At 41.6% G+C, this 24,200-nt stretch overlaps 2 protein-coding genes across 3 annotated transcripts; one reads left to right on the forward strand and one right to left on the reverse strand.

Annotated features, from left to right (window-relative positions):
• Positions 1-2,076: 2,076 nt before the first annotated feature.
• Positions 2,077-15,596, reverse strand: rtn2a (reticulon 2a). 2 transcript variants are annotated; one of them, XM_039783115.1, is made up of 11 exons: positions 15,203-15,596; positions 14,736-14,741; positions 14,322-14,375; positions 13,328-13,915; positions 12,516-12,725; positions 7,352-7,559; positions 6,230-6,368; positions 3,828-3,897; positions 3,677-3,723; positions 3,515-3,573; positions 2,077-2,889 (listed from the first exon to the last, which is right to left on the reverse strand). In XM_039783115.1, the coding sequence occupies exons 1-11, from the start codon at positions 15,225-15,227 to the stop codon at positions 2,814-2,816; spliced, it is 1,482 nt and encodes a 493-aa protein (XP_039639049.1). In that variant the 5' UTR covers positions 15,228-15,596; the 3' UTR covers positions 2,077-2,813. The 2 variants fall into 2 exon arrangements, with proteins under 2 accessions (XP_039639049.1, XP_039639059.1); XM_039783125.1 differs by lacking the exons at positions 12,516-12,725; positions 13,328-13,915; positions 14,322-14,375; positions 14,736-14,741; positions 15,203-15,596 and adding an exon at positions 10,817-10,939.
• Positions 15,597-18,134: 2,538 nt separating this feature from the next.
• On the forward strand, positions 18,135-24,186 carry ppm1na (protein phosphatase, Mg2+/Mn2+ dependent, 1Na (putative)). Its single transcript, XM_039783138.1, has 6 exons — positions 18,135-18,887; positions 19,868-20,439; positions 22,944-23,061; positions 23,158-23,272; positions 23,375-23,438; positions 23,984-24,186. The coding sequence occupies exons 1-6, from the start codon at positions 18,473-18,475 to the stop codon at positions 24,014-24,016; spliced, it is 1,317 nt and encodes a 438-aa protein (XP_039639072.1). The 5' UTR covers positions 18,135-18,472; the 3' UTR covers positions 24,017-24,186.
• Positions 24,187-24,200: the final 14 nt, after the last annotated feature.

The raw sequence follows: 24,200 nt of genomic DNA on the forward strand, positions 1-24,200 counted from the left end.
CCGGAAACATCAATAAGTATCTGAATGCTGACTGTGTGCTGGGTACAGAGCACCGCCATGTCAACGGTAGTTAGTGGTGTAGTTACACCAGAATAGGTGACTGTGCGCTGGGTAGGCTACAGAGCACCACGAGCTGCCGGTCGTAGTGCTCCGTCTGGTCAGCGGTAGTTGGTGGTTCAGTTACCCCAGAATAGGTGACCGTGCGCTGGGTACAGAGCACCGTGAGCTGCCAGTTGTGGTGCTCCATCAGGTCAGCGGTAGTTGGTGGTCTAGTTACACCAGAACAGGTGACTGTAAGCCGGGTACAGAGCACCCCAAGCTGCTGGTCATTTCGGCGGAGATTACGGTTAAATTTAGGCAAGAAAAAGTGAGCGTTATGCTGCCTCAAAAGTTACGTTTAGCCACTAGTTAAGTTTAGGAAAAGATCGTTGTTTGTAGGCCTATTAAAACACTCCCAAGGAACACGCATGGGTGAAAGTTTTCCCCGGGAAGCGAACTCCACTTCCTGGCTTGTAAGTGTATGTTAACGCCCATCCATCCATCCTCCCTATGCAGCCAGCCGCATTCTTATAGTACAATTTGTATAAATGTGAGGCCTGTGTTCAACTTGATAATGTAAACCTCCCTTTACCTTTAATATTTGGAATTCATTTCCACTGTTTAGATAATTATGAGGTTATTTCTATTCTTTCTGTCCAGTCTCTAACATATTAAACATCTATCTATCTATTCTATCTATCTATCTATCTATCTATCTATCTATCTATCTATCTATCTGTGTACTGTATCTATCTGAAAAAGTCACACTATACACTTGGTTTTATGTGGAGTGTTTATTTTTCCAAGATTAAAACTAGTTATTTTCAAGAATACAGAATAATCATTGTACTACTATAATGCGCTTGGCTGATTCTGACGGATTTTAAATGAACTAAAGTTACTTTCCTGTTTTAATTATCTTTCATCTACACTGCAAATATAAAAAAAACACAAGCATCTGGTAATCTAGACTTAGTGAGACAGTTCTACAAAAAACGATTAGTGAGTTTGACTAAATTACCATTTTTGTTTAATAGTTTGACAAGACAGATTTCAGTGAACATTCCTTTTTGTATATGTCAAGGTGTGTGGGTAGAAAATTAAATGAGTGCCTTTAATTTCACTGTGATCTTCATTCTCTTTGCTGAAGAAATCTGAGACAGAAATACTTAATTTGTAATAATACAGAAAACTGCTACAGGAGGCCAGTGTGTGTGTGTGTGTGCGTGTGTGACTACTCTAGGTCCAATACTAAGCAGCACATGATGTCTAAGGCTAACGGGCCATCATATTTGGGATTTTTGGATCATGTCTGTTAACATAACACATTGTATATTATGCAATAATAAGGCATAAAAACAGACATTGTGGTTAGAGCAAAAGCAAACTGCTAAAGGGTAAATGTGGAGCCACAGAGTATCCTGAATTATTTTTTTATTATTTCTAAAATGGATCTACTTACAGTTAAGATAACTTGTCATGGTGCACATCATACAAGTATCATACATGTCCAAAACACCATTCTCAGGAAGGCAACGGTCAGTTGATGAGAAGTGGTTTGTTTTGGGAGAAGTCGCTGTAAGATATTGTCAGCAGTTGTAAGTGATGTGAAATCAGATTAGCACTATAACCTGCAGTTAGAAAGGCACCTGCTGTATTTCACTCCCACATTCCTTCACAAGGCTGGATAAAATCATATTAAAAGCTCAGAGAGGATATCTGAAATCTTACAGCTTTTTGTATTATCGGTCTATCCGATCCTAAAATCAACGCAGAAATTTCTGATGCTCCGTGTATAGGGAACTTCCTGTCAAGTGATTCCCTTCCTTTATGATACATCCTAATTATTGAACTTGTAGCAGAATAATCTATCTCTATCTCTTTAAATATTATGTTACAATTTCCCAGTAGTGTAAGCAATGAATGAAGGAAGTAACATGAGAAAATACGACCAGGATAAAAATAAAAAAATTAAACTGAAATGAATGAGCGTGTGAAAGAAAGCGAATGCTTGTGCGGGTGAGAAGAAACAGAACATTTTGGAAAATAAAGAAGAGATGTGACTTTAATTGCTTGTAGGTAACATTTTCATTTTAGAAAGCTGGATGCCATGGGATTTCACACACACACACACACACACAGACAGACACACACAGACACACACAGACACACACACACACACACACACACACACACACACACACACACACACACACACACGCACTCACTAGAGAGAAACAGTCAGGAGAATGAATATGCATTCAGAAAAAGTACATGTGCCGACACATGCATCTTTAATTGCCAGTTTTATGCTGCCATGAATGATGATGACCCCTGTTTTTCACCTTAACAACTGACTTTCTCAGGTAAGTAGCTGTCGGTGTGGGAACTTCCCATTTCTGGTCTTATACCTGATTTGGACTACAACTCTCAACCATCTAAGACACTTTTTGAGTCAGATATTACATATTAAAAACAGTGAATATTTCCAAGGATGGTCACATACGACAAGCTGCGTCATCGAATCTTTCCATCTCTGACGTCAGCAGCAAGAGTCGCTTTGATTAGGTTTTAACCCAAACCCCGACCTCCACCCCCCCCATAACTTAGATACAGTTAGAGTATAAAGTACCATGCATGATCCTCATCATTGTCCGTTTAAGTAACCTCCCTTCCCTAGTCTCTGGAGCTGTGTTCTCTGGAGATCTGAGCACAGACTGCTGGGTAAGACATCTGAGTGGGAGCTTTTTCTTTAAGTTCTTGTCCATCAGTGTTTACTGGGTTTTGGGTTTGGCGCCACCGGGAGTTGGGTCAGGAGGAGGGCCACCACCCTGGACAAGTCTCTGGAAGCTGTGGAAGATAAATAGACGAGTAGTTAGGACTTGTGCAGGTCGACAATTATTATTATTACAGTGTTTAATGGTTAGGACTTGTAGTGGCCGTTGTAGTGACCATGTTCTAAATCACCCTTCTAGTAATAATATTGAGAAATATTTTGCATGCGTAAATATTTTATCGGACAGAGACAATTGCATATGATATCACGTCTCTTTTATGTACAGTAAACCTATGTTCTTTTAGATTGATTTAGTTACCTTATTAACATTATTCATAGTGTTGATTATTGCTCCCAGCTTCTGAATGTTATTTTCATTTGAGTGTAATTGTAATCCTACTTAACTGTTTATTGTGTGGAAATGAAATAAACCCAAACAAAGCATCTGAGCTCCACTAAGCCATTTTTTTGTTTTTGTGGGAGTGACAGGATGTCTTCATTAATCAAGCGTGCTCCTCTGATAAGTGCACGCATAAGCTTTCAGTCAGAGGCACAACGACACTGTTGGCAGCTTCCGGAAGCATAAATACCAAGTGTGGGTACATTTGGGACAGACCCTTAACATTTTGTCACAAAATGCCTCAGTAGCAAAATACCAGTTGATGGCAACATTGTGCCAGAAGATGGCGCCATACTCACGTGTCCTTGACGTTGTCAATGTGGGCCTGGATTTTTGCAATGAAGGTGTCCACCTGCTCCTGTCAAATAACGGAAATAAAGAAAAATACATGTTTATGGATATGGAAATAAAGGACCACTGACAAAGTGGCAGTATAAAGAATACATTAAGAGAGTTATTACCTGGCGTTTTTGGTAGAAAAGTGGCAGAGAAAAGACAGCGATCACACCTGGAGAAGAAGTAAAAGTAGAGTGGTTAATATGACAGCCTTGCAGTAGGTTTAAGTTTATGCTTGTAAATTCCATATTTCTGGCGATGAGATTGGTTTCTTACTGATGATGAGCAGAGTAAGGCCATTGCACAGGTGTCCCAGGTATGTCACAAGGTACATCAGAACCAGTAACTAAGACCAAGAGAAAGAGAAGTTAAGTTTAACTCCTATAAGTTTCACTTTGCCAGACCCTCCTCCACAGTGCTGCGAAGGAGGGTCTAGCTAGATCAAACAGCATTCCAGGATGGGAGAAAAACAGGCTCTGGTTTATTGGCATTTCTTTAAACCAATCACAATCGTCATGGGTGGCGCTAAGCGCCGGACGGAGCTAAGATGCAGCTGCTAAATAGCCTCGGGAAGGAACTTGTTTTGGTGAAACGTGTAAGTTCAAAAGTTGTTTTTGTCGTGCGATATACTCAGATTGGACAGATAGTCTAGCTAGGGTTTACCCTGCAGAGGAGCAGTTAACCATAGTCCTCATAAATCCACCGGAGTTTAAAATTCCAACACAAAGAAAGCAAAACCTAACTGATATCCAGGCAAAAACAGAGTGATCTGGAGGAATTGCTGGCGCAATCCCAGAAGTGGAACGTCGTAGATATAGACTAAACTCCTATTAACCATGTGTGCATGTCTGCAGGAAGCAGTAAATCATGCTGCAGTATGGCATAAGTCCCTACAAAATGACCAATTCTGAGATCATTTTCTACTTGGTGAAGAACAGAAAGAGCTCCAAGTACGATACTCCCATTTTGGGTATTTGTGTTTCCCCTTATATCTTACAGTGTCACAGTACTGCCAATGGGATCCAGTGTTACCCTGATATAGGACACCCCTGTCTGAGATGGAAATCCAGCTTATCCCGGGGCGACTCTGCGTACCTCCTCCTGTGTGTCATGTCACATACCGGCCAGGTCAGGGTTGAGACCGGGAGGTCCTGGGATTTAGGCAGCTCGCACTGACTCATCATTTACTGCCAATGTGTTAAGTCTGTCTATTCCCAAACGGCTGCTGTTACTGACTTAAATGCCATAATTATATTAGGGATGATTTGAACTGATTGCTGGTATTTGATGTGCATTAATGTAATGTATATGGACATTTCAGCTGATTGTAATACAAATACAATATTTTGCTTTTAATTCCAATACCATTGGTGAAGTTTACTTACCAACAATGGGGTGCAGTAAATGCTCTATCAGTAGCACCTGGCCTAATTGCTCACATTTATTATATTTGTCAAATTTATTTTTATTTATTATGGAAGATTTCTTGTTTTTGCAGAAGTTTGCTTTTAAGATTTTTACAAAACAGTTTTAATGTGTAATATATTATTTATTTCAGTATAATATTACAACAATGAAAAGCAATATATGTATGTTAGTGCTAGAACAAATATACATACTGTATATCATGCTCAGCATTATGACAACATTCATTTGGCAAATGCCTTCATCCAATTTGGGGTTAAGTTTGTTGACTTCAACATGTGGACATGAGGAGTCACAGACAGACCAAGCAGATTATCTGGGAAACAGTCAAGCTAAAACCAAACACTGGCCAACCAGCTGACCGAGCGGAAAATACTTTCTAATGTACAGCTAAACAGTACACTAAAAAATGTTTCTGAAAACGTTAGGCAATAGGCAGTGCAGTAACAGAATATTGATTCATATTTCAGCTCTATGACTGGTTGATTTTTTCTTCAGACACGGTGGAATCTTGGAAATGCCATTTTAGCACAAGGTGGAGACATAGGAACATGCTTTTTTCACAGATAATCTGTTTTCAGGATACAGTGGCAGTTTCAGGAAATATGACAAAAGAAACGTATTTTTATAAAAGTTACCAACTGCTAGCCTGACAAGCCAGACCCACATCAAGATGTTGGGTCTGGGAACTCGCCATTGGCAGGGATCAATCCGAGGGGCGGGATAAACTCTGAGTTTGATAAACATTACAATAATGCTTTGGCTCTGCTAGCAAGGTATAACCCAAGGCTAGATAAAAAGCATAGATGAGAAAGGCGAAGGAGACTGCCTCCTTTTCAGGCTGTAAGAACCAATTCAAATTTCTTTTAAAAGTTCTTTTCCCCCCCAAAAGGCACCGATTGCTTTCCACGTGATTAAAAAAAATATGTCATTGGGGCTGACAGTTGCTGTCAGTGATATTGCTCTAATTTAGGAGCAGAGTCGTCAGCTCTGACAATGCGGTCTTCTCCAGTGATGGAGGGTGCTGGGATGTTGGAAGAAGGAAGAGGGCAGATGATGGAGCAAAACTGATGAAAGAATGCAGAGAGGGAACTGATGTCTTGGTTAATGAGGGGAAGAGGTTCTAGACAGGGTGAAGCAAATCTTTCAGGACAGGTCATTAATAGAGACAGACAGACAGGTACACAGAGACACAGACACACACAGACACACACACACCCACCCACCAAGTAAGGCTAACTTAATTTGCTCACCTTGATTGACTCCAAGAGGTTTCCAACAAAAAAGAGTCCCTTCAGAGAGTCAACAGCAGACAGAGCCATGACAATGGCTTTCTGCATATAGCGGTCAGCTTCCTCTCCACTGAAACTGATGTCCAGGTCCAAGTATGACCTGAAAGAAAACGAGACAAGAAGAGGACATTAGATAAAGGAGAAAAAAAAAACAGAGGCTGAATGACAATAAACAGAAACGTCATCCTTCCTGTACTTTTTACCAAGTAATGATGTTTATTGTGCTTTTTTGTCTTTCAATCCAAGCCCAGACATAAACCCCCTCCTGTCATTCTGAGGTCAAAAGGCCCAAGATTTTCATTTGGCGAGGGCACCACCAGGCTTAATCACGATAATTGGAGGATCCACTAAATATTTAATTATTGGATATACACAGTGAACAATAGGTGCATTTTAAAACGCAGGAAATAGAATTTGGAGTGGAAAGGCTTGTGGCCAAATGAACTCAGGTGCTAGCTTGACAAGCCAGACCCACATCAAGGTGTTGGGTCTGGGAACTCACCATTGGCAGGGCTCAATCCGAGGGGCGGGATAAAGGGTTGTCTTTCAAAATTTCCACTACACGCCAATAGGATAGCGCTACAACGAAGCAGAGCAACGAAGAAGGTAGCGGAGCTAGTTAATAGATTAAACTTTTGCCGTATCCGGTCGGCAAAACTCCGAACACATCTTCCTTTTTTAAGAATGACTTCAGTGCCGTTCTTTGTTCTTTTCTTTTCAAAGCTGATTCGAAAGACCGCTGTTCCCAGCAGCAGCAGCCATAAGCCCGCCCACCAACTCTATACACGATGTGATTGGCCCGGCCAGAGTTTGGTTTTTCCAACTCGCAAGCCAACGGAGAGTTGCTAGACTGACCCTGGCTGCAAATTACATTTACAGATTTCTAGGCTACTCAGGTGCTTGTTTTGGAAAACATTTATGCACTGTGACTAAATGGGGTTAATCCCCCTCTGTGTGTCGTGTCATTTTTCTTTTGTCCTATCTTGACCACTTGTCTTATTCTTTTTAGAAAACTGGGGAAAAAGAATGAAAAAAAAAAAAGGAGAAATTATATAAATAATAAATAAAAGCACGGCAACATACTTGAAGGGATGTTCTCCATCGCCCCAGCTGAGGATGTAGAGGACTTGGTAGTAGATGCGCACTGAGATGGTGAAGCACATGACAGCCAGGGAGACGGTGGAGAGCACAGTGATGATGCTGAGCTGGAACAGGGAAAGCAGGCCGACCACTAACCCTGTCAGGATCATGCCTGTGCGCTCTGTGTCCTTCCAGTAGATCAGGTCCATAACTGAAAGACAAGGGGAGTGGAGGGAGGAAAAGGAAGGGGAAGATAAATAAAAGGTTAGGACAGAAAGGTGAAAATTATTAGAGAGGATGATAGTGATATAAGTACGTAAAACAGTGGAGAGGATTAAGAAATAAAGTATGGAGTAGAAAAACCAGGGGGTAAGGTACAGGTGGCTGCTGAGACATGATAGACTGATAATTAGACATTTGATTTTGAATAATTGAATCAAAATGGATAAACATTTTGAAAGGTTTGCAGCGATCCAGAGGTCCTGAACCAGTCTAGAGAATTATTTACATACTGGTGGTACTTTATCATTTTAATTACCAAAACTTGTGAACCAAATACTCACAGAAATGCTCAACAATATGTGTGTAAAAATCATAAACAAGCTGGTTTGTAAAACTCAACCGCAGATTTTCTGGCTGTACAGGGCTGACATAATTGTGAGTTACTGCATCCTTGCTGGTTTTAACAGAGGAGCAACAACACTCAGCTTCCAGCCCTTAGGCCCACCAAGAGGGCCTCTTGTAGGGAACTATAGAGGAAGAGAGGCAGGAAGATACAGTAGTTCTGTCATTAGGGGAAGGAAGGGGAAGAGGCCAGAGAAATAGAAGCAAGGGACATGAGGCAGAGAAGGATTTCCAGCCTCCAGCATGAGAGAACACACACAGCAGCTACGGTGACACGTCAGGGTCTGGCTTGGGCTAAATTTAGCCCTCAGATGAAAGAGGGAGGGAAGCAAGCGGTCGGGGCAGTTTAAATGCAGCGTTTCACAGCACCTGCTGACCGACATCAGGCCGTCAGCAGCCTCTTTTCCACACCCTGTTGGGTGTCCCTCTCTGTCACCCGGCAACAGCTGCCTTGGAGACTGAGGCGTGCACAGAGTCATGCTTTAGAAGAGTGGACAACTTCAGTATATCCAGTAGAACACATGGCTTCGAAGATCCTTTTTTTTTTTTTATTGTTACATAACATAAACTTATGACCATGATGCATTACAAAAAGTGTTTATTCAGCGTTTCTGAGTTGTGTAATTACAGGGTACATTGTAACACTATAGCTCGTGTGCTTGTCATTCAGTGAAATGCTAAGCCTGCATTAGAATTAAGGGAGGCCTCTTTGAATAGAGTGCACTGACAGCAGGTGGGTTATTTATAAGCATCACTGCACACAATTAATACCCATGATGCCCCTGCAACACACCTGTCCAATGTGTTTGTTTTTGCTGCTGTCATTCAAGGACTCAGTACATGGTGTCATAGTAGGCAACTGATTTAATGAGAACAATGGAAAGTAACCAACACTGGAGTATTGAGAGCATCTAATCTATGGACAATGTCTATGCTAAACAAAGGACACATAAAAGACACTGTTATATATAAAAACATGGGCACTGTACTATACTATAGAACTACCCACATCCTGCACTGGTGATGGTGGAGCATTTTGTAAAGTGGCAGCCCTGTAAAGAGTTCTTTATTTTTAAGGACTAGTTTTGCATTTTGGGAAATATGAGAGTGAGATGAGAAGATCCATGCCACTCTCATTATTGTTTGGTTGGGGAAAGGGGGAAAACAGCTAGCTTGGCTCTCTCCAAAAGTAACACAAGCCAACTACCAGGACTTTTTAAGCTCAGTAGTTAACACTTTGTAACCTGCATGCTTAATCTATACAAAAACTGAAATGTAAAAATGACGGGCGGTTACGTTTCTTGGCCGGGTGCAGTGACTTCCTGGAGTTCTTTTCACACTGGTTGTGTTACCTTCAGACTGAGCCAGACTAGCTGTCTTTATGCTGAGCTAAGCTAATTGGCTTCTTGCTTCAGCTTCATATTTAAAGCACAGATAAGAGGGCAGTGTCTACTCAACTAACTCTCAGCAAGAAAGCAAATAAGCGTATCTTCAAAATGTCAAACTATTTCTTTAAACCTAACACAAGCTGCATCATCATCTACAACTCTTGGGCGAAAACTTGCATTTTATATTCTTAAACACTTATGTATTGTTGGATATAATAAACATGATATCCCTAAAGGCTGCACATGACATTACATTTATTTGGAGTGTCCTTATTAAGACAACTTGACATTAAACAGGATGATGTTATGTCAAGTTGTCATGACAAAGACATCCCAAACAAATTTTATGTCAACTTGTCATGACCAAGACAACTTCTGGTAATGTCACTTTGATTAATGTCAAGTTGTCATAATCAAGACAACCCAAACAATGTGAACTTGTCACGACAAAAACCAAATGACACTTAATGACAGAAGCCGTAAACATTTATGACTTGTTTATAACGTTTATGACACATTTATGACAGTGTCATGTCATAGTTATGACAGTGTCATGTCACGATTATGTCGATACCTTCAAGTAAAGTGTTATCGTAGTGATCACCTCCAATCAGTTAGAACACTCTCTGTACCACAATACTGCAATCCAAACCAGCAGAATGTATCTTAGTGTACTAATTGTTTGACTAAGTTACTTTTATATAAATGAGCATTGAGGGCGTGATTGCATAAAGAAATTATTAATCCAATTAAGCAGTTAGCCAATTAACCAGCCAATTAACCAATGACAACATAAATCCCATGGCTCATGTAAACCCAGCCTGACACCATCTCATTTAACATCATTTATACCAGGGTCTGGGTGAATACTAAATTCTGATTGGCTGCAGGGTTTCACACTGTAGTACTACAGTGTTAAATATCTCGTGCCAGCTCTTCCGCCTAAAGAGGAAACACTTAAATGTAAGAGAACCCAGCTGGCAAAGTTAACCATTTGCCAAAAACCATACCACACATGACAGTTTACACTCATTTGAATGACTGTTGTCAATTTGAATTAGGGCTTCTGATACGGAGACAACCCTGCTACATCTGAACAGCTCATCAGTTGAAAGCCAAACACACCTCTAGCTGAGTGACGTCTCCCGAAACTCTGTTTGTTACATGATCAAAGAGAAGCGAGAACTGTGCTCAATTCCCACCTTTAGTCCCCTGATAGGCCGGCCTTTTCACCACTACACCAAAGTCACAAAGCTAAACAGTTCACAACTAAAGACTGAAGAAGTGGTTTCCACCCCTTTGCACTTGAAATCTATAGCTTTCCTCTGCCTTCTCTCTGAAATCAAACACGTCTCTTTGCAGTAGCTGACCGTCAGATCGCAACTGCAAGCAAATACCTAAACATCGTCTAGGTGTCTGAAATAATCCTCTTTTCACTTAACGTGCATGTTCTCACCTTTACTGGCCATTTTGGTTACCGCTCCAGTGTTCCCCTCACACTCTCTGTCCCGCTATTCTCCCCTTGCCCCTCTGAGCTGTTTTTGGCCACCCCCTGCTCACTCAGCAGTCCAAAGGCCTGACAGCCCAAAATAATCTTGTTCGCAGCACCGCCCACCTTTCACAGACTCCAAGAGCTTCACACATAAAGAGATGATTCACGACAATCACACAGTACTCTCAAAATCACTCAATGTTTTTCCTTAACGCAAAAGTTCATTCTAAAGCAGAATGAATTTAGAATTAAGCTCAGATAAAGTTATATTGAGTTACGTTCGTTTTTTTCGTGTGCCATTTAACACCTGAAACAGGAGAAGCAGGGTTTAATTTCTGTTATGTCACCAAGCCAAAACTTTCAGTGCCACCAATACTGATAATAAATAAATGAGGGGCTTGATGTTCTAGGGATGAGTTCACTTTTTCTAAAGAGAAAATAAAGCTTGTTTCATTGTAAAAAAATCCAAAGAGGAGGTGTGTAGGCTTGGCAACAAATAGCCTGATAGTGGGACAGAATTGCCATTTTGTTTCAGTGTGTTATTCATCTACTTGAATCGCTGTAAAAATTGGAGACGCTGACAGTGGTTCAGTGGTCTGGAACCTGGCTGACAAAGTTATAGTTCTTTCGATCTGCAAATTTGTACAATACTTACTCACTTGATCTGTTTACCTAGACATTAAGACATTCAAATGCAGCTAGTCTTCAGAAATTATTTAGTTTAAAACATAAATACCATGCATAGCCCAACAAGTAGAGTTTGGGATCATTAGAATGTTTTGATAAGAGTGCCAATATGATACATGAGTTTCAATACCTAAATAAGATGCTTTCTAAAATTGGCCAGCTTTTGACATTTGACAGTTAGTCTGTGCTAGAGACACATTTCAGTTGCCAAAAAAAACATTGAGGTTTGGTATGCAGCCCCTAAAACAAGTAATCAAACCAGAAGAGATATGATGCTTCTATAGATGCATGTATGACATCCTAAACTCTTTCATTAGCCTGACCAAACATTCATCAACGGTCCGAGGGTTCACTGAACCCCCCACATCCACTAAAATAAGACTGAGCTCTACTCTGACTGACACTTAAAATGCCATCAAGCTGGAAGACAGGATGTTATCTCTTGCTCTGTGTTTCTCTCTTTCTCTGTGTCTCAAACACTCCTAAAGTGCCAAACAAACTCCCACAAACCTGCATTTAAAGACACACACACACACACACACACACACAACACACACACACACACACACACATACAGAAAGAGACGTATGTGTGTGTGTGTGTGTGTGTGCGTGTCAAACAGTGACCCGCACCGATCAGCGGTGGTGGTGTGCGAGTCCAAAAAGTCAGCCAATGCCAAGAATGCTTTCTCCACAATAAGCCAATCATTCTTTAAAATCCCGGGAGAGGATTACTATTGAGACACAATGGACAGGCAGGACTTCCGAGGGGGTGGTCCTATCTTTGTCTGCTGCTCTCACAGGTCCATGCTGAAAGCGAAATCTGATATTTTCTTTATTTAAAGTATTGATTAACGAGCTGAGTGAAAGAATCTCACTCAGCGACAAGACAAAGACGAGACGAGATGGGAGGGAGGTGGACGGACGGTGGCCAGAAGAAAGACAACATTTAAAGATACAGAGGTGAAATCGTGTACCTGCTATGTGGGTGCATACAGTCAGGTCCTGTGATAGGTCAAGTGCTGAAAACCAGTGATCGCTGACCAGCTGTTCCTGAGAGTTTCGACCAATGGCAGCTGGCGACGAGGATGCCGGGCCTCTTGGTCGCACAGATGTGAGCAGCTTGACTGAAATGGTTTCCCTGGCGACGGGGGATTCTGGCTCAGGGGTCTGTGAGACTGCTGCGTCTACCGGGAAACAAAAGATGATGTCACCATCATGATGACATATGACATCACCACTGACTTGCTGTACATGCTTATGGGATGATTTAGATCTGGGAAGCATCTTCTGAATGAACTGAGCCCAACCACAACTGTTGGGTATGTTTAAATGATGACACTCCTGAACATTGAGAACAGCCATTTAAACTACACGTTAACATACAAAATGAAGTACAATGCTGCAACTACGGCCTATTTAAAAAGAAAAATGTAATCAGGTGACAAGTTTGTGAGATATTTGACAAGCCCACTATGCTTTACTATGTAGACAACCAGAACCAATGCCAGCCCAGTGAGAGGTGCATTCATCCTGTTAATTGTACTGTATGTAGGGTTCATGTTAAGGGAAGGGAGAACAGTTAAATCATCCATTGTTCTTTGCAGCCTACTTTAAATTACGTGTCACTTGAGCAAATAGCCTGTTCAGCTTTTTGTATCGAGAAGCTATCACTAGGTGAACAAATGCATCTTTGTGTTGGACCATGAGCATTCCCAGACACTGCATCTTTTAGTCTTCCGCTATACAGAATAAAACAACCTTTTCACACATTCCTCCTGTTTCTCACCCTGAAATATCTGCGACGGGCTCTGGTGCTGGGAAGACAAGGACGCAGAGGGACGCTGGGCAATCTGGGTCAGACTGCTCGGAGACTCCTCTCTTTGGATTCCTGCGTCTCTCCCCTGATTTTCAGGGTCCGGATTTTGGGGAGAGGGCTGGTTTGTAATAGTCTCAGGTTGCCTGTGCTGCTCCCTCCTCACGGCTGCACTCGCCTCCACCCTCTCCTGCGCTCTCCTTTCTGATGCTTCCTCTTCTTCCTCTCGACTGAGGAAGGCGTGAGGGTCCCAGTCTACTTCAGACTCTGGGGAGTCCAGCAATGTTTCCAGGGTGTCCGTGCGGATCAAAGGAGTGCGAATTCCCCGAGAGCTGCCCCTGCGTCGGTCACGGAGGTGTCGCGAGGCTCCCACCGCTTCGGCCTCGGCGATGGCGATGTAAGAGAAAGTCAGCTCTAAGGAGTTCTGGTGCGGCGTGCTCCAGATGGACGGGGATGAAGCCAGTCCCTCGTCGTCATCTGGATCTCCATCTCCCCCATCCTCATCGTCAGACCACTCCCTGGCCGTTTGCAGCTCGCACATCTCGGACTCCTCATTTCCGCCTGAATGGAGATAACAACAAATAAATGTGCTCACCCCAATTATAGAGACTGCTGCTAGCCTGCTAACAGTGCGTATATTAGTTCAGTGTCATACAAGGAGAGTGATTTTGCTTTTAATAAATAGATATGTCAGATGAAAGCAGCCGGGTGTATCATTTGATGTTTGGGAGAAAAAAGGTGTGACATCTAAAGTGAATGAAAGTGCATTAACATCTCTCCTTCCAAAATGTAGCTGTAATCACAATGTACTTGTGTGTTTACCCGTGCTCGTGTTTTACAGGTGAGAGATGTTCAGATGTATTCCTCTAATGTTAAGTTCAAAAGAAAGGCTTCAGGAAGCAGGGATCTCCTATTTTTTTTTTTTTTAAGTACTGTGAGACAGAATATGTGTCACATTGCTTCGTACCATCGGTGCATGGAGGCGTCGAGTCTGGAGTGGACGCCACAGAGCCATATTCCTCTGCAAGAAAACAGACACAATTTTACATAAATCTACGAGTAAACAAGCGGTAGCAAAAGACTGTCAGAAATGTAAATTGTTGCTGCTTTTACATGCTATAAACTCGTACATTCCACGATTTCACATTCATCTTACTCATGTGCCTCTCAAAACATTCAACGTAGGTGTACTAATGTGAAATGATATAACATAAAAGCCACAACAAACACTGCAGTACCTTGTTTTGAGTCATCTTTCAAAGTTATAACAATGAACTGCATTATGTGATTGAAGAAGTCACTGGCAACCGTACACTCCTCATACTGTAGCATACTGTAGGTCAGTGAATACAGACTAATTTCCTTACAGAGCTAAACTGCCGGCAGTAAAGGCCTTCACTACATTAGATAGCCAGCATGACATTAGCTTATAAATCAACCCAGGCAGAGCAAAGAATGCAGCATATTGTCTTCTCCACTCTTGTCTCATAAAGCGCTTTAATGTTAATTGTAGAGAATATCAGGTGAATATTGTGAGAAAAAGATAAAACAAATAAAACATAAATATGAAAGCAGAAAAGAAGATTTTAGGGAGGAAGAAACTTGCATAATTCTTCACGTCTGCCTGCAAAGCATTCTCGTACACAATCACATAAACATCTGCAAATCAATGGGAGGCAAAGACAACAGAATAGGTCTCCCTCTGCACTGCATCTATTCATTCAGCCATGTGTTTATTAAAAGGTAGGAGAGAGGAATGGAGAGTAGGCAGGGAGGGGAGGGAGGAGGCTGAGCTAACACATACGATGCTTACAGCAGGCAACAAGAAACATGGATTAGCTGAAGTTCGGGAGAATCCTAAAACCTGGCCCATACTCCATCAAGGCATCGCTGGGCCCATCCAGTCTGGAAGCCCCCCCTCCCTCCTCTGCTGCCGGCACTCACGTCCTGTGGATATACTGTCTCTCTCCCTCCTCCTCCCTCTGTTTCTTGGTTGTCTGTTTAGCCGCTTCCTCACTCTCCTGCCTCCCGCTGCTTTCACTCAGCAGCCCCGCCCTGCCTGCCTGCCTCCACCATCCTCCCTGCTCTCGTCATTTCCTCTTGCATCGTTATGACTGCAGCTGTAGTAATGTACGCTACAGCAAAGCGAGAGAAGCAAGAGTATGCCCCTGTGTCCGTCTGTCATCTCCCATTCATCTGATTATCTGTGTCTCTCTCCCTCGTCATGTGATTTCGTGTCAGGATCCTATATGGGCAGGCTGTAAGAGAAGGAGTAACAAGTCATTAATAATTTATGTTATACATTAGCATAAAAAATGTACACAGAGAAGGATGCATTTAAAGATGTGCAAATGCAGCATGTAAGGTTTATCAGCTTTGCTATGTTTAAGTAATATAGGCCTACACTGTTTCATATTCAAATTTAACATAAGAAACATTAATGTTTCACAAATAAATCACAACTTTACAACAAACCACATCTAAGATTTTTTACAATAGGGAGTGAGGCCTGTGCAATAGTGAAAAGTAGGGGGCAGCAGTGTGTCATTGCTGCTGCTGCTACAAACAGCTTGGGTCACGATCAATGGAAAAAGGTTAGAGTAGCAACTGCAGGGAAATGTGTGGCCTTTTTGCTTTGTTTATATATAATTTCACTTTAAAGATAATTTTTTGGGCATTTTTCAGCCTTTATTTCGATAGGACAGCAGAAGACATGAAAGAGAGGGGGGAAAGACATGCAGCAAAGGGCCGCAGGTCGGAGTCGAACCTGGGCCCGCTGCGTCGAGGAGCAAACCCTTATATGTGGGCACCTGCTCTACCTGAGCAGGTATCCGGGCGCCCTATAATTTCACTTTAATAAGGTATTAAAGATAGTAATAACAAATACAGCATAAGACGTTTAAAGTGAATACGATTATTTATTTTACAAACCAATAGTTTAATTCATAAGCGATAATATAAACCTTTGCTCAATTCAATAGACTTATGGGTTTTGCTGTTAAAACCTGGTCTGGTATAGTCTATATGAACGACATTCCACTTCCGGGATTGTTCAGGTGCTGCCGGAAATTCCGCCAGATGTCCCTCTTTTTAGGACGGATGTCCCATACCTTCCACTTTCTTTGTGTTGGCATTCTCAACTCTGGTCGATTTATGAGGACAGTGGTTAACTGCTCCTCAGATCTCTGCAGGGTAAATCCAGACAGCTAGCTAGACTATCTGAGTTTCCTGTTGCACGACAAAAAACAACTTTTGAACGTACACGTGTTCCACCAAAACAAGTTCCTTCTCGAGGCTATTTTGCAGAGGCACCATCATTGTGTCCGACGATTGTGATTGGTTTAAAGAAATGCCAATAAACCAGAGCACGTGTTTCTCCCACCCCGGAATGCTGTGTGGACTAGCCAGACCCTTCTCTGCAGCGCTGTGGAGGAGGGTCTGGCAATGCGAGACTAGGTCTGGTATGACCAGTAGCTTTTTATGGATATTGTTAGGTAATGTTTTCAAACTTTAGATAGATATTGCTCTGTAACTGACATTACTTAGTCACTTAAAAGAAATAATGGGAAACATCGTCTTAATTTTACAAAAGATGACTTCCCTACCCCCGCAAGTGATTTGAATGGGTAGGGAATCTTGTTTGCTGTGTGTGTGTCCTTAGTCAAAATAAAGGTAAACAAACACCCATCACCTAAAATACTGCTAGTAGAGAACAACGTTAGTGGATAAATGCTTTAGCCCTTCTTGAAAGATGGATAAGAACAAAGTATCACACATTAAGTCCTTAACACTATTAAACCTCAAGTTTTCCTACATGTAAATCAGGTTGGGAGCTCCAAATATACAGCAGTTAATGAGATTAAGACACACAGCTGTCATGCAGTGCCAACACGAAATTAGCGTGTCACACACAGGACAGGGTAGGGTTCAAGTAGGTGTCAACATATAACACAAATTTAGAAAGGCTGTCATTTACTTATTATTTATAGAATTAACTGCAGTGTAACTTTTTATTTTGTCTTTATTATATTTTATTTATTCTTTTTAAAAATCATAGTTTAAATGTGTATTTTTTTATTTTGCCTACAACAACATGGTTGATCTTTCCCAGATTATGATACCGGAAAACCAGAGTTAAGCCCACAGAAAAGTTAACCGATTAATCTCGCTTTGTGAGACAAGCCCCAGTTGTTATGGAAAGTTAGTTCAAATTTCAAAAATAAAAATTCTCAGTAATGTACACTTTGGCTTAAAAGTAATGTACACTTTGGCTTAAAAGTTGCATTTCAATGTTTATTCTTGACCTCAGGAACACCGGCCAAACTGGGCAAACTCCCTCCGCTAATGAAGACCATGGTATATTGTATGTCGGAACAGCTATTAAATGGACCTTGATAAAAGGTTGTTTTGACAACGGCTAACTGCTGAATTCTTATTGAATATTTTAACTCAATAGTTCTGCCATAATGTCAAAAGTCACAAACCTATGTAAAATAAACAAGTGTCCAGTGTTGTTTACTCAGCCTACTGTGATTGTCCCTCACTAAGGAAAATTAGAAAAATGTCTTATCATAGACATACTGTATAATCCCACACAGACATGTAAGACCGATTAAGGGATCCCTCCGTGTTGTTGTAAAATGTCATGCTCGTAATCCATTCACGTGTCCAGACACAGGTAACCCGGGCTGCCTTGAAGGCCAGGTGATTATCCAACAGCGTAAGGGAAAGAGGCAGTGGGTGGGGGTAGAGCAGAGGGGTAGATCAACAGAAATAGATAGACCAATAGAAGAGCAGGGCTGATACAGGATGGGTAAAGAAGAGAAAGGAGAGAAGCCAGAAACAGAAACAGAGAGACAGAGAGAGGAAGACACCTAAAGGTCTTATTGTCACAGAAGGATTCTCAGACTGCAAAAATGGGCCTGATAATTGTTAACAGAAAACCAACACTGTTTTTAATTTAACAGGATTATTCTTATTTGAAGTCACTTTTTGTTTACCTGCTTAACTGTTGCGCTGGAACTGCTGAGGAAAACACAGGGTCGGAGGTGGGGCCCCAGGAGAAAACGTGCTGCAGCCAGTTCGAGGAGGAAGCTTGAACACAGGCTCCGGGGAGCGATGAAGACGGCCAGGCGGGCCAGACGGGCCAGCAACGTGGAGGTGCCCTCTTTCCTCCGCCAGCTGGTCAAAGAGACGGAGAAGATGGTCACCTTTTTCTTCAAAGGGGGGCCCAAGGAAACTGGGTCTGGGGAGGAGGACAATTTGGATGAGGACGACTTGATGCCGAGCCCGTACCTGGATCGTCCCATCTTGGAGAAGCATGTGTCAGAGGGGGGTTCTCAGTTGGGGGTGAACTACGCTGTGGGGAGCATGCAGGGCTGGAGGGCTCAGATGGAGGATGCTCACACCTGCATGCCCCAGCTGAAAGGAGAGCTGACAGAGTGGGGATACTTTGCGGTTTATGATGGACATGCAGGCACCACAGTGGCACAGTACTGCTCCAAACACCTGCTGGAGCACATCCTAGCAACAGGTACAGAACAATTAGTGACTAATAGGATGAATCTAATTACTCAAGACGGTTCAAAATATCTTAGCACTTGTACTGTAGCACGGAATACACTTTTAGTTGTTCGTTCGAGAGGGATACACTTCCAGTTTGTAATGACATCCAGCTCTTGTTCACACAGAGTTTAGATGCACTTACTGTAGTCATTTTACTCCATAAAATCTGCCAATAAACCTAATGCAACATTATGTAAGGTAGAACCAGTTTGGCATGTCAAACGTTTGAAGTCGCCATTTAAATTAAAAACACTGAATTTGCATTTCCAATAAATATGTTGGGTTACAAACAAGACTTCTACTGTATTTATTGGATTCAATATGATGAATAACTAATACATTTGCACAAACAAAAGTCCATGAAAGTAGCAGATTTAAAGCAGATTAATAAAAGCTAAAAGGATTCGGGTTTAAGGGTGAGATTACCTTGGGAATCGAATATGCCACAGTGCATATACAATACTGAAAGTTGATCAAATCCTCATACAATATAATGTGCGCCAATTTTTGGATTTGGACAAGAATTCTGGATAGTGTGGCATTTTTCTTTACAGCACCGAGCAAAGTGATAACAAGGTTCGGGGATCAAAACTAAACGGAGCTATGACTTTCATTCAGATGTCTAGTTTGATACTTTTAGAGCTATGAACTGGTTGGTTAGCCATATGAAAGAAAATTAACAATCGTTACATTAAAGGCTGTAATCTTCAGTCTGTAGCTGTTGTTACTGCTGCCTATGATGGCCAGGACACTCTTGAAAAAGACATTTTTCTTGGGTAAATAAAAAGGTTCTAGCTTGAAACTGTATTCGCCATGTCATTGCACAATAGCAAGGTCTTCTCTATGCCGTGGATCTGCAGTGTGTTGGCCTCAAACAACAAGTAACCAGGCAGTGCCAGTATGGGGAATCTATCTTAAAACCAAATGTTTCCCACTCATTTCTTACAGGTGGGGTCAAAGCAAACGAGGACCCCGAGCAGGTGAAGGAGGGGATTCGCGAAGGCTTCCTGAACATTGATCGCCACATGCACAAACTGACTCGCCAGGACAACTGGGAACGCAGTGGCTCCACTGCAGCAGCTGTCTTGACTTCGCCATGCTACATTTACTTTATCAACTGTGGGGACTCTCGAACCGTGCTCTGTCGTAACGGCCTGGTGGTCTTCTACACAGAGGACCACAAGCCGTTCAACCCCAGAGAAAAGGAGCGCATCCAGAACGCTGGAGGCTCGGTGACCCTGCAGAGAGTCAACGGCTCGCTGGCCGTTTCCAGAGCACTGGGGGACTTTGACTTCAAGGAGGTGGACTGGAGGCCGCAGACGGAGCAGCTAGTGTCGCCGGAGCCAGAAGTGTATGAGCTGGAGAGGACGCCCGAAGACGAGTTCCTAATTCTAGCATGTGACGGTGTGTGGGACGCCATTGGTAATGAGGAACTGTGTGCCTTTGTGCGCAGCCGTCTGCAGGTGTGTGATGACCTGAGAGATATTTGCAGCCAAGTGATCGACCTCTGTCTCTATAAGGTAAGACGTCAACACCACAGTATGCAGACAAGAGGCATGAAACAACAGGAAAATAAAAGGCTTTGATAAAAGATTCTGATACATTTTAATCTGTGTGTGGTTAATGATTGAATGACAATTAACCTTTCAGATTAACCTATTGCACCAGGAAGGATGAATCACTGGAATGGCAAATAGACTGATATATTTAGCTAAAAATGAACGAAAAAAAGTGAGTAAGAAGATAGTGATTTGCCACTGGTACCTCAGTGGCTTTCGCGACCATGACTAGGAATATGTATTGTTTGTAATTTTTCAATACAACTGCGGATTTGATACCGAAATATCTTTGCCAAAAGCACAATTTTACTTTGACAAGTTTAAACATCGAGACTGAAAGTTGAAACAAAACCCATTATGATTGTGAAATGATGAAAAGCTCCAGGGCAGCTACTAAAAGGACTTAGCGGTGGGTTTGTTGGAAGCATAAACGTGTTTCGACACAATTGCCTCCACACGGCAGTTTCCCAACTTATCAAATACAGTCGCTTTGTCATGGCCCTCGGCATCTGATACAGATGGACAAGGCGCTTACACGCACGCGACCGGACCGGTTATCACAACAAAGAACAGAGAAGCTTGGATTACACAGAGGGAGTGTAACTTCATTTTCTGCTCAGGATGCCATTACTCCACTATATCTTATCTTACATAGCAAATAGTTGTTTACTGCTATATTAATGTTCTGAATATTGAGTACAGCTCCTTTAAAATAAAATGGTTTCAAACTGGATAAAAACCAGGAGCTATATAATCAAAGAATAAATATGTGACGATCAATAAAACAAAGGCATTGAGGTTCAATACTCATCCCCAAACTATGAAACAGGTGGTGGCACGGTGAATGAAGACATTCAACAATTTAGGTCTCTAACTTCCATGTGAATTATGTGTTCTATGTCAATCTGCTCTAGGAACCTATATATGCTGAATTGATAAAGACAGAAAAATCCCTGTGACTATTTTGTGGACATACTGAAAATTTTTTTATCCAAAACGTTTAAGTTATGTTTCCACAAAGAGCCTAATTTAGAGTTTGTCAGAGCAGCCATTCCAGATTATTGGGTAATATTTTGATTTGTAAGTATGGGTATTATCCCTCTAATATGTGTTGACTAAAAGCACAGATTACACTGCAAAATATAACTGAAAAAATTATCTATTAATTACCCAACACGTTGTACATGTGCAGTAGTAGTATCGCTTTGGTCTTAGCTCAGCAGAACTCCTCCAAATTGGATATTTCATTGGATTTTTCTGTGACACAGTGTTTTATGAATGGGAAATGTTTGGGGCGTTGAAAGGCTGGTGTACCCTGAGGGCAGGGTCTTTGTGGGAGACTGTGATGTTGTTATGCAAGTAGACTTTTCCTGCAGCTCTTTTTAATCCTTGTTAGTTAGGGCTACTGCACGACTGATGAGCCCTGAGCACGCCCTATAAATAGCTGTATTACGGAATCCTGAGACACGGGACAGGAGGGAAGAAATGCTACACATGGCTCGGATTAGGACTGAGGGGAGCTAAGTGTTACTGCTCAATACACACTGGCTCAGAGGCTTTATCCTGGCCGGGATGGACTGCTATTTATTTCACCTAAAAAAGGCTTACTGTACCTGCTGAAAGACTGCATGTTCCAGTACACACTGAGCCTCTACTCATCACATCTCTGATGTCATAACAAACTGGCTGATGGTTATAAAACTGCATTTACTTCCTGGCATAGTGAGTTTGTAGTAGTTTGGCATTTCTGTCATTTTTGTTACTTATCGGCTGACATATACACTGATAAGATATATACCTGCAATAAGTTAATATCGGCCAAAATATCTTCCCGCCCTGGCTGATTTATCGGGCTAGCTCTCCTTCACAGTTGCATTTTTCAAAAGCCTAATGTGTTTGCAAATTAGCAAAATCATCACCATCCTCTATAACTTAACTGTGATGTAGGAAGAGATTGATATCTTCCAAACCAAAATATATATCGCCATCCAACCTGACGCAGACATCAGTCCCCTGCTATTACAGTACACCTATCAACAGGTCTATTTCAAGTGATTTCAAGTGGTGGAAAGCTGTACTGCATTCACACTTTTGCAGAAGCATTATCAGTCAAATTTACATTAAGTATCAAAAGGAAAAGTAGTCATTACGCAGACTGAAGGCCACATGCTAGATTATTATATATTATATCATTGGGTTATAATCGGCAATTTAATTTATGAGCAGCATTTTAATGTAACACTTGGTTGCGTTGGAGCTAATCTTAAATATGTATGTTTTAGACATGCACAGTTAGACATACTGCATAAAATCTCAATATGCAGAGTAACTCGTAATTATCAGTAACAACAGCAGTCACAAACCACAAAATGTAGATGCACTTAGTTGCCTTCCACCAGTGTCTAGTTCATTTCAACTTGAATTTAAACTGCAACCTTCTCTGATATTTCTGTCTCCCTCTGCAGGGCAGCTTGGATAACATGAGCATCATCATCATCTGCTTCCCCGGCGCCCCCCAGGTGTCACAAGAGGCACTGCAGCAGGAGGCAGAGCTGGAGCAACAGATTGATATGAAAGTGGAAGGTGAATTGTCACTCCAAACCCCCACAGTAAAACACTTTAAACTACTACTAGCTCCCTGGTTTATAACCATATTGTTTTGACTACCGCCCTTCACAGAAATTATCCAGATGATTAGGTCCAGAGATGAGGACCCTGACCTTGTGTATGTGATCAAATTCCTGGCTGCAGAAGAGATACCAGGGCTCCCGCCAGGAGGAGGCATCACCAGCAAGTGAGTCTGAGCAAAGAAAAACAAACAAACACATGAAGATATTTTGGGAATCAAAACTGAAATCCTTTTGACAAAAAAAAAACACTGTTTCTCTGTTTGCAGGCGAGACTGTATCATCTCTTCATATAGGAAACACATCATGGCTCTCAGATCTCAGGAGGCTATGGTAAGGCAATAGAAATAATTTTATGTCTATGGGTAAGACATATGAGTCACATTACATTTGGATGCCATAAGATGAAGGCACTTAAAACAATCTCAGCCGTTATCTCACAATAATGTGCCTAATGTACACAGTTCTTAAGGCTGCCCCCAGTGATTTTCATTACTGATTTTGTTGATTACTTTTTCAATTAACTTTTTAATCATTTGGTCTCTAAGAAATCATCTCTTTTACAATGTCCTTAAGGCATGTCATTAATGTCATTAACAGTCCATACCCCGATGATATACAATTCAGTGTAATTAAATTGACTTATTGCAGAAATAATTGATCAATTAATTGATAATGAAAATAACTATTAGGAACTATTAGGAATACTGATAATAATGGCAAAAACTAAAGAAGATTTAAGGAAGAGAATTTCTCTTGAAATAAACTAAACCAAAAGTCGTGACCCCTTTGATTTTGAAAATGACATAAAAGTACTTTCTGCTCTACAATGTAGATATAGTCAGTGTTGGTGACATTATTGTCCTGTGACATTTCAGGACACCGAAGGGTCGGAGGAGGACTCAAACTAAAAAAAGCCGTTACCATGGAAACAGAATCATCACCAGCTTCACCGTCTCCATGCGACCATCTTAAATGAGAGACTTTACATTTACAGCACTGAACTAACGATGATTGTTTGTGTAATATATTTTCTTTGTGCATTTGCTTTCTGGCAAATTAAATTACATTTTAAATCAAATACCCACTGTGTTG

The sequence above is a fragment of the Perca fluviatilis genome, chromosome 2 (genome assembly GCF_010015445.1).
Source record: "Perca fluviatilis chromosome 2, GENO_Pfluv_1.0, whole genome shotgun sequence".
NCBI lineage: Eukaryota > Metazoa > Chordata > Actinopteri > Perciformes > Percidae > Perca > Perca fluviatilis.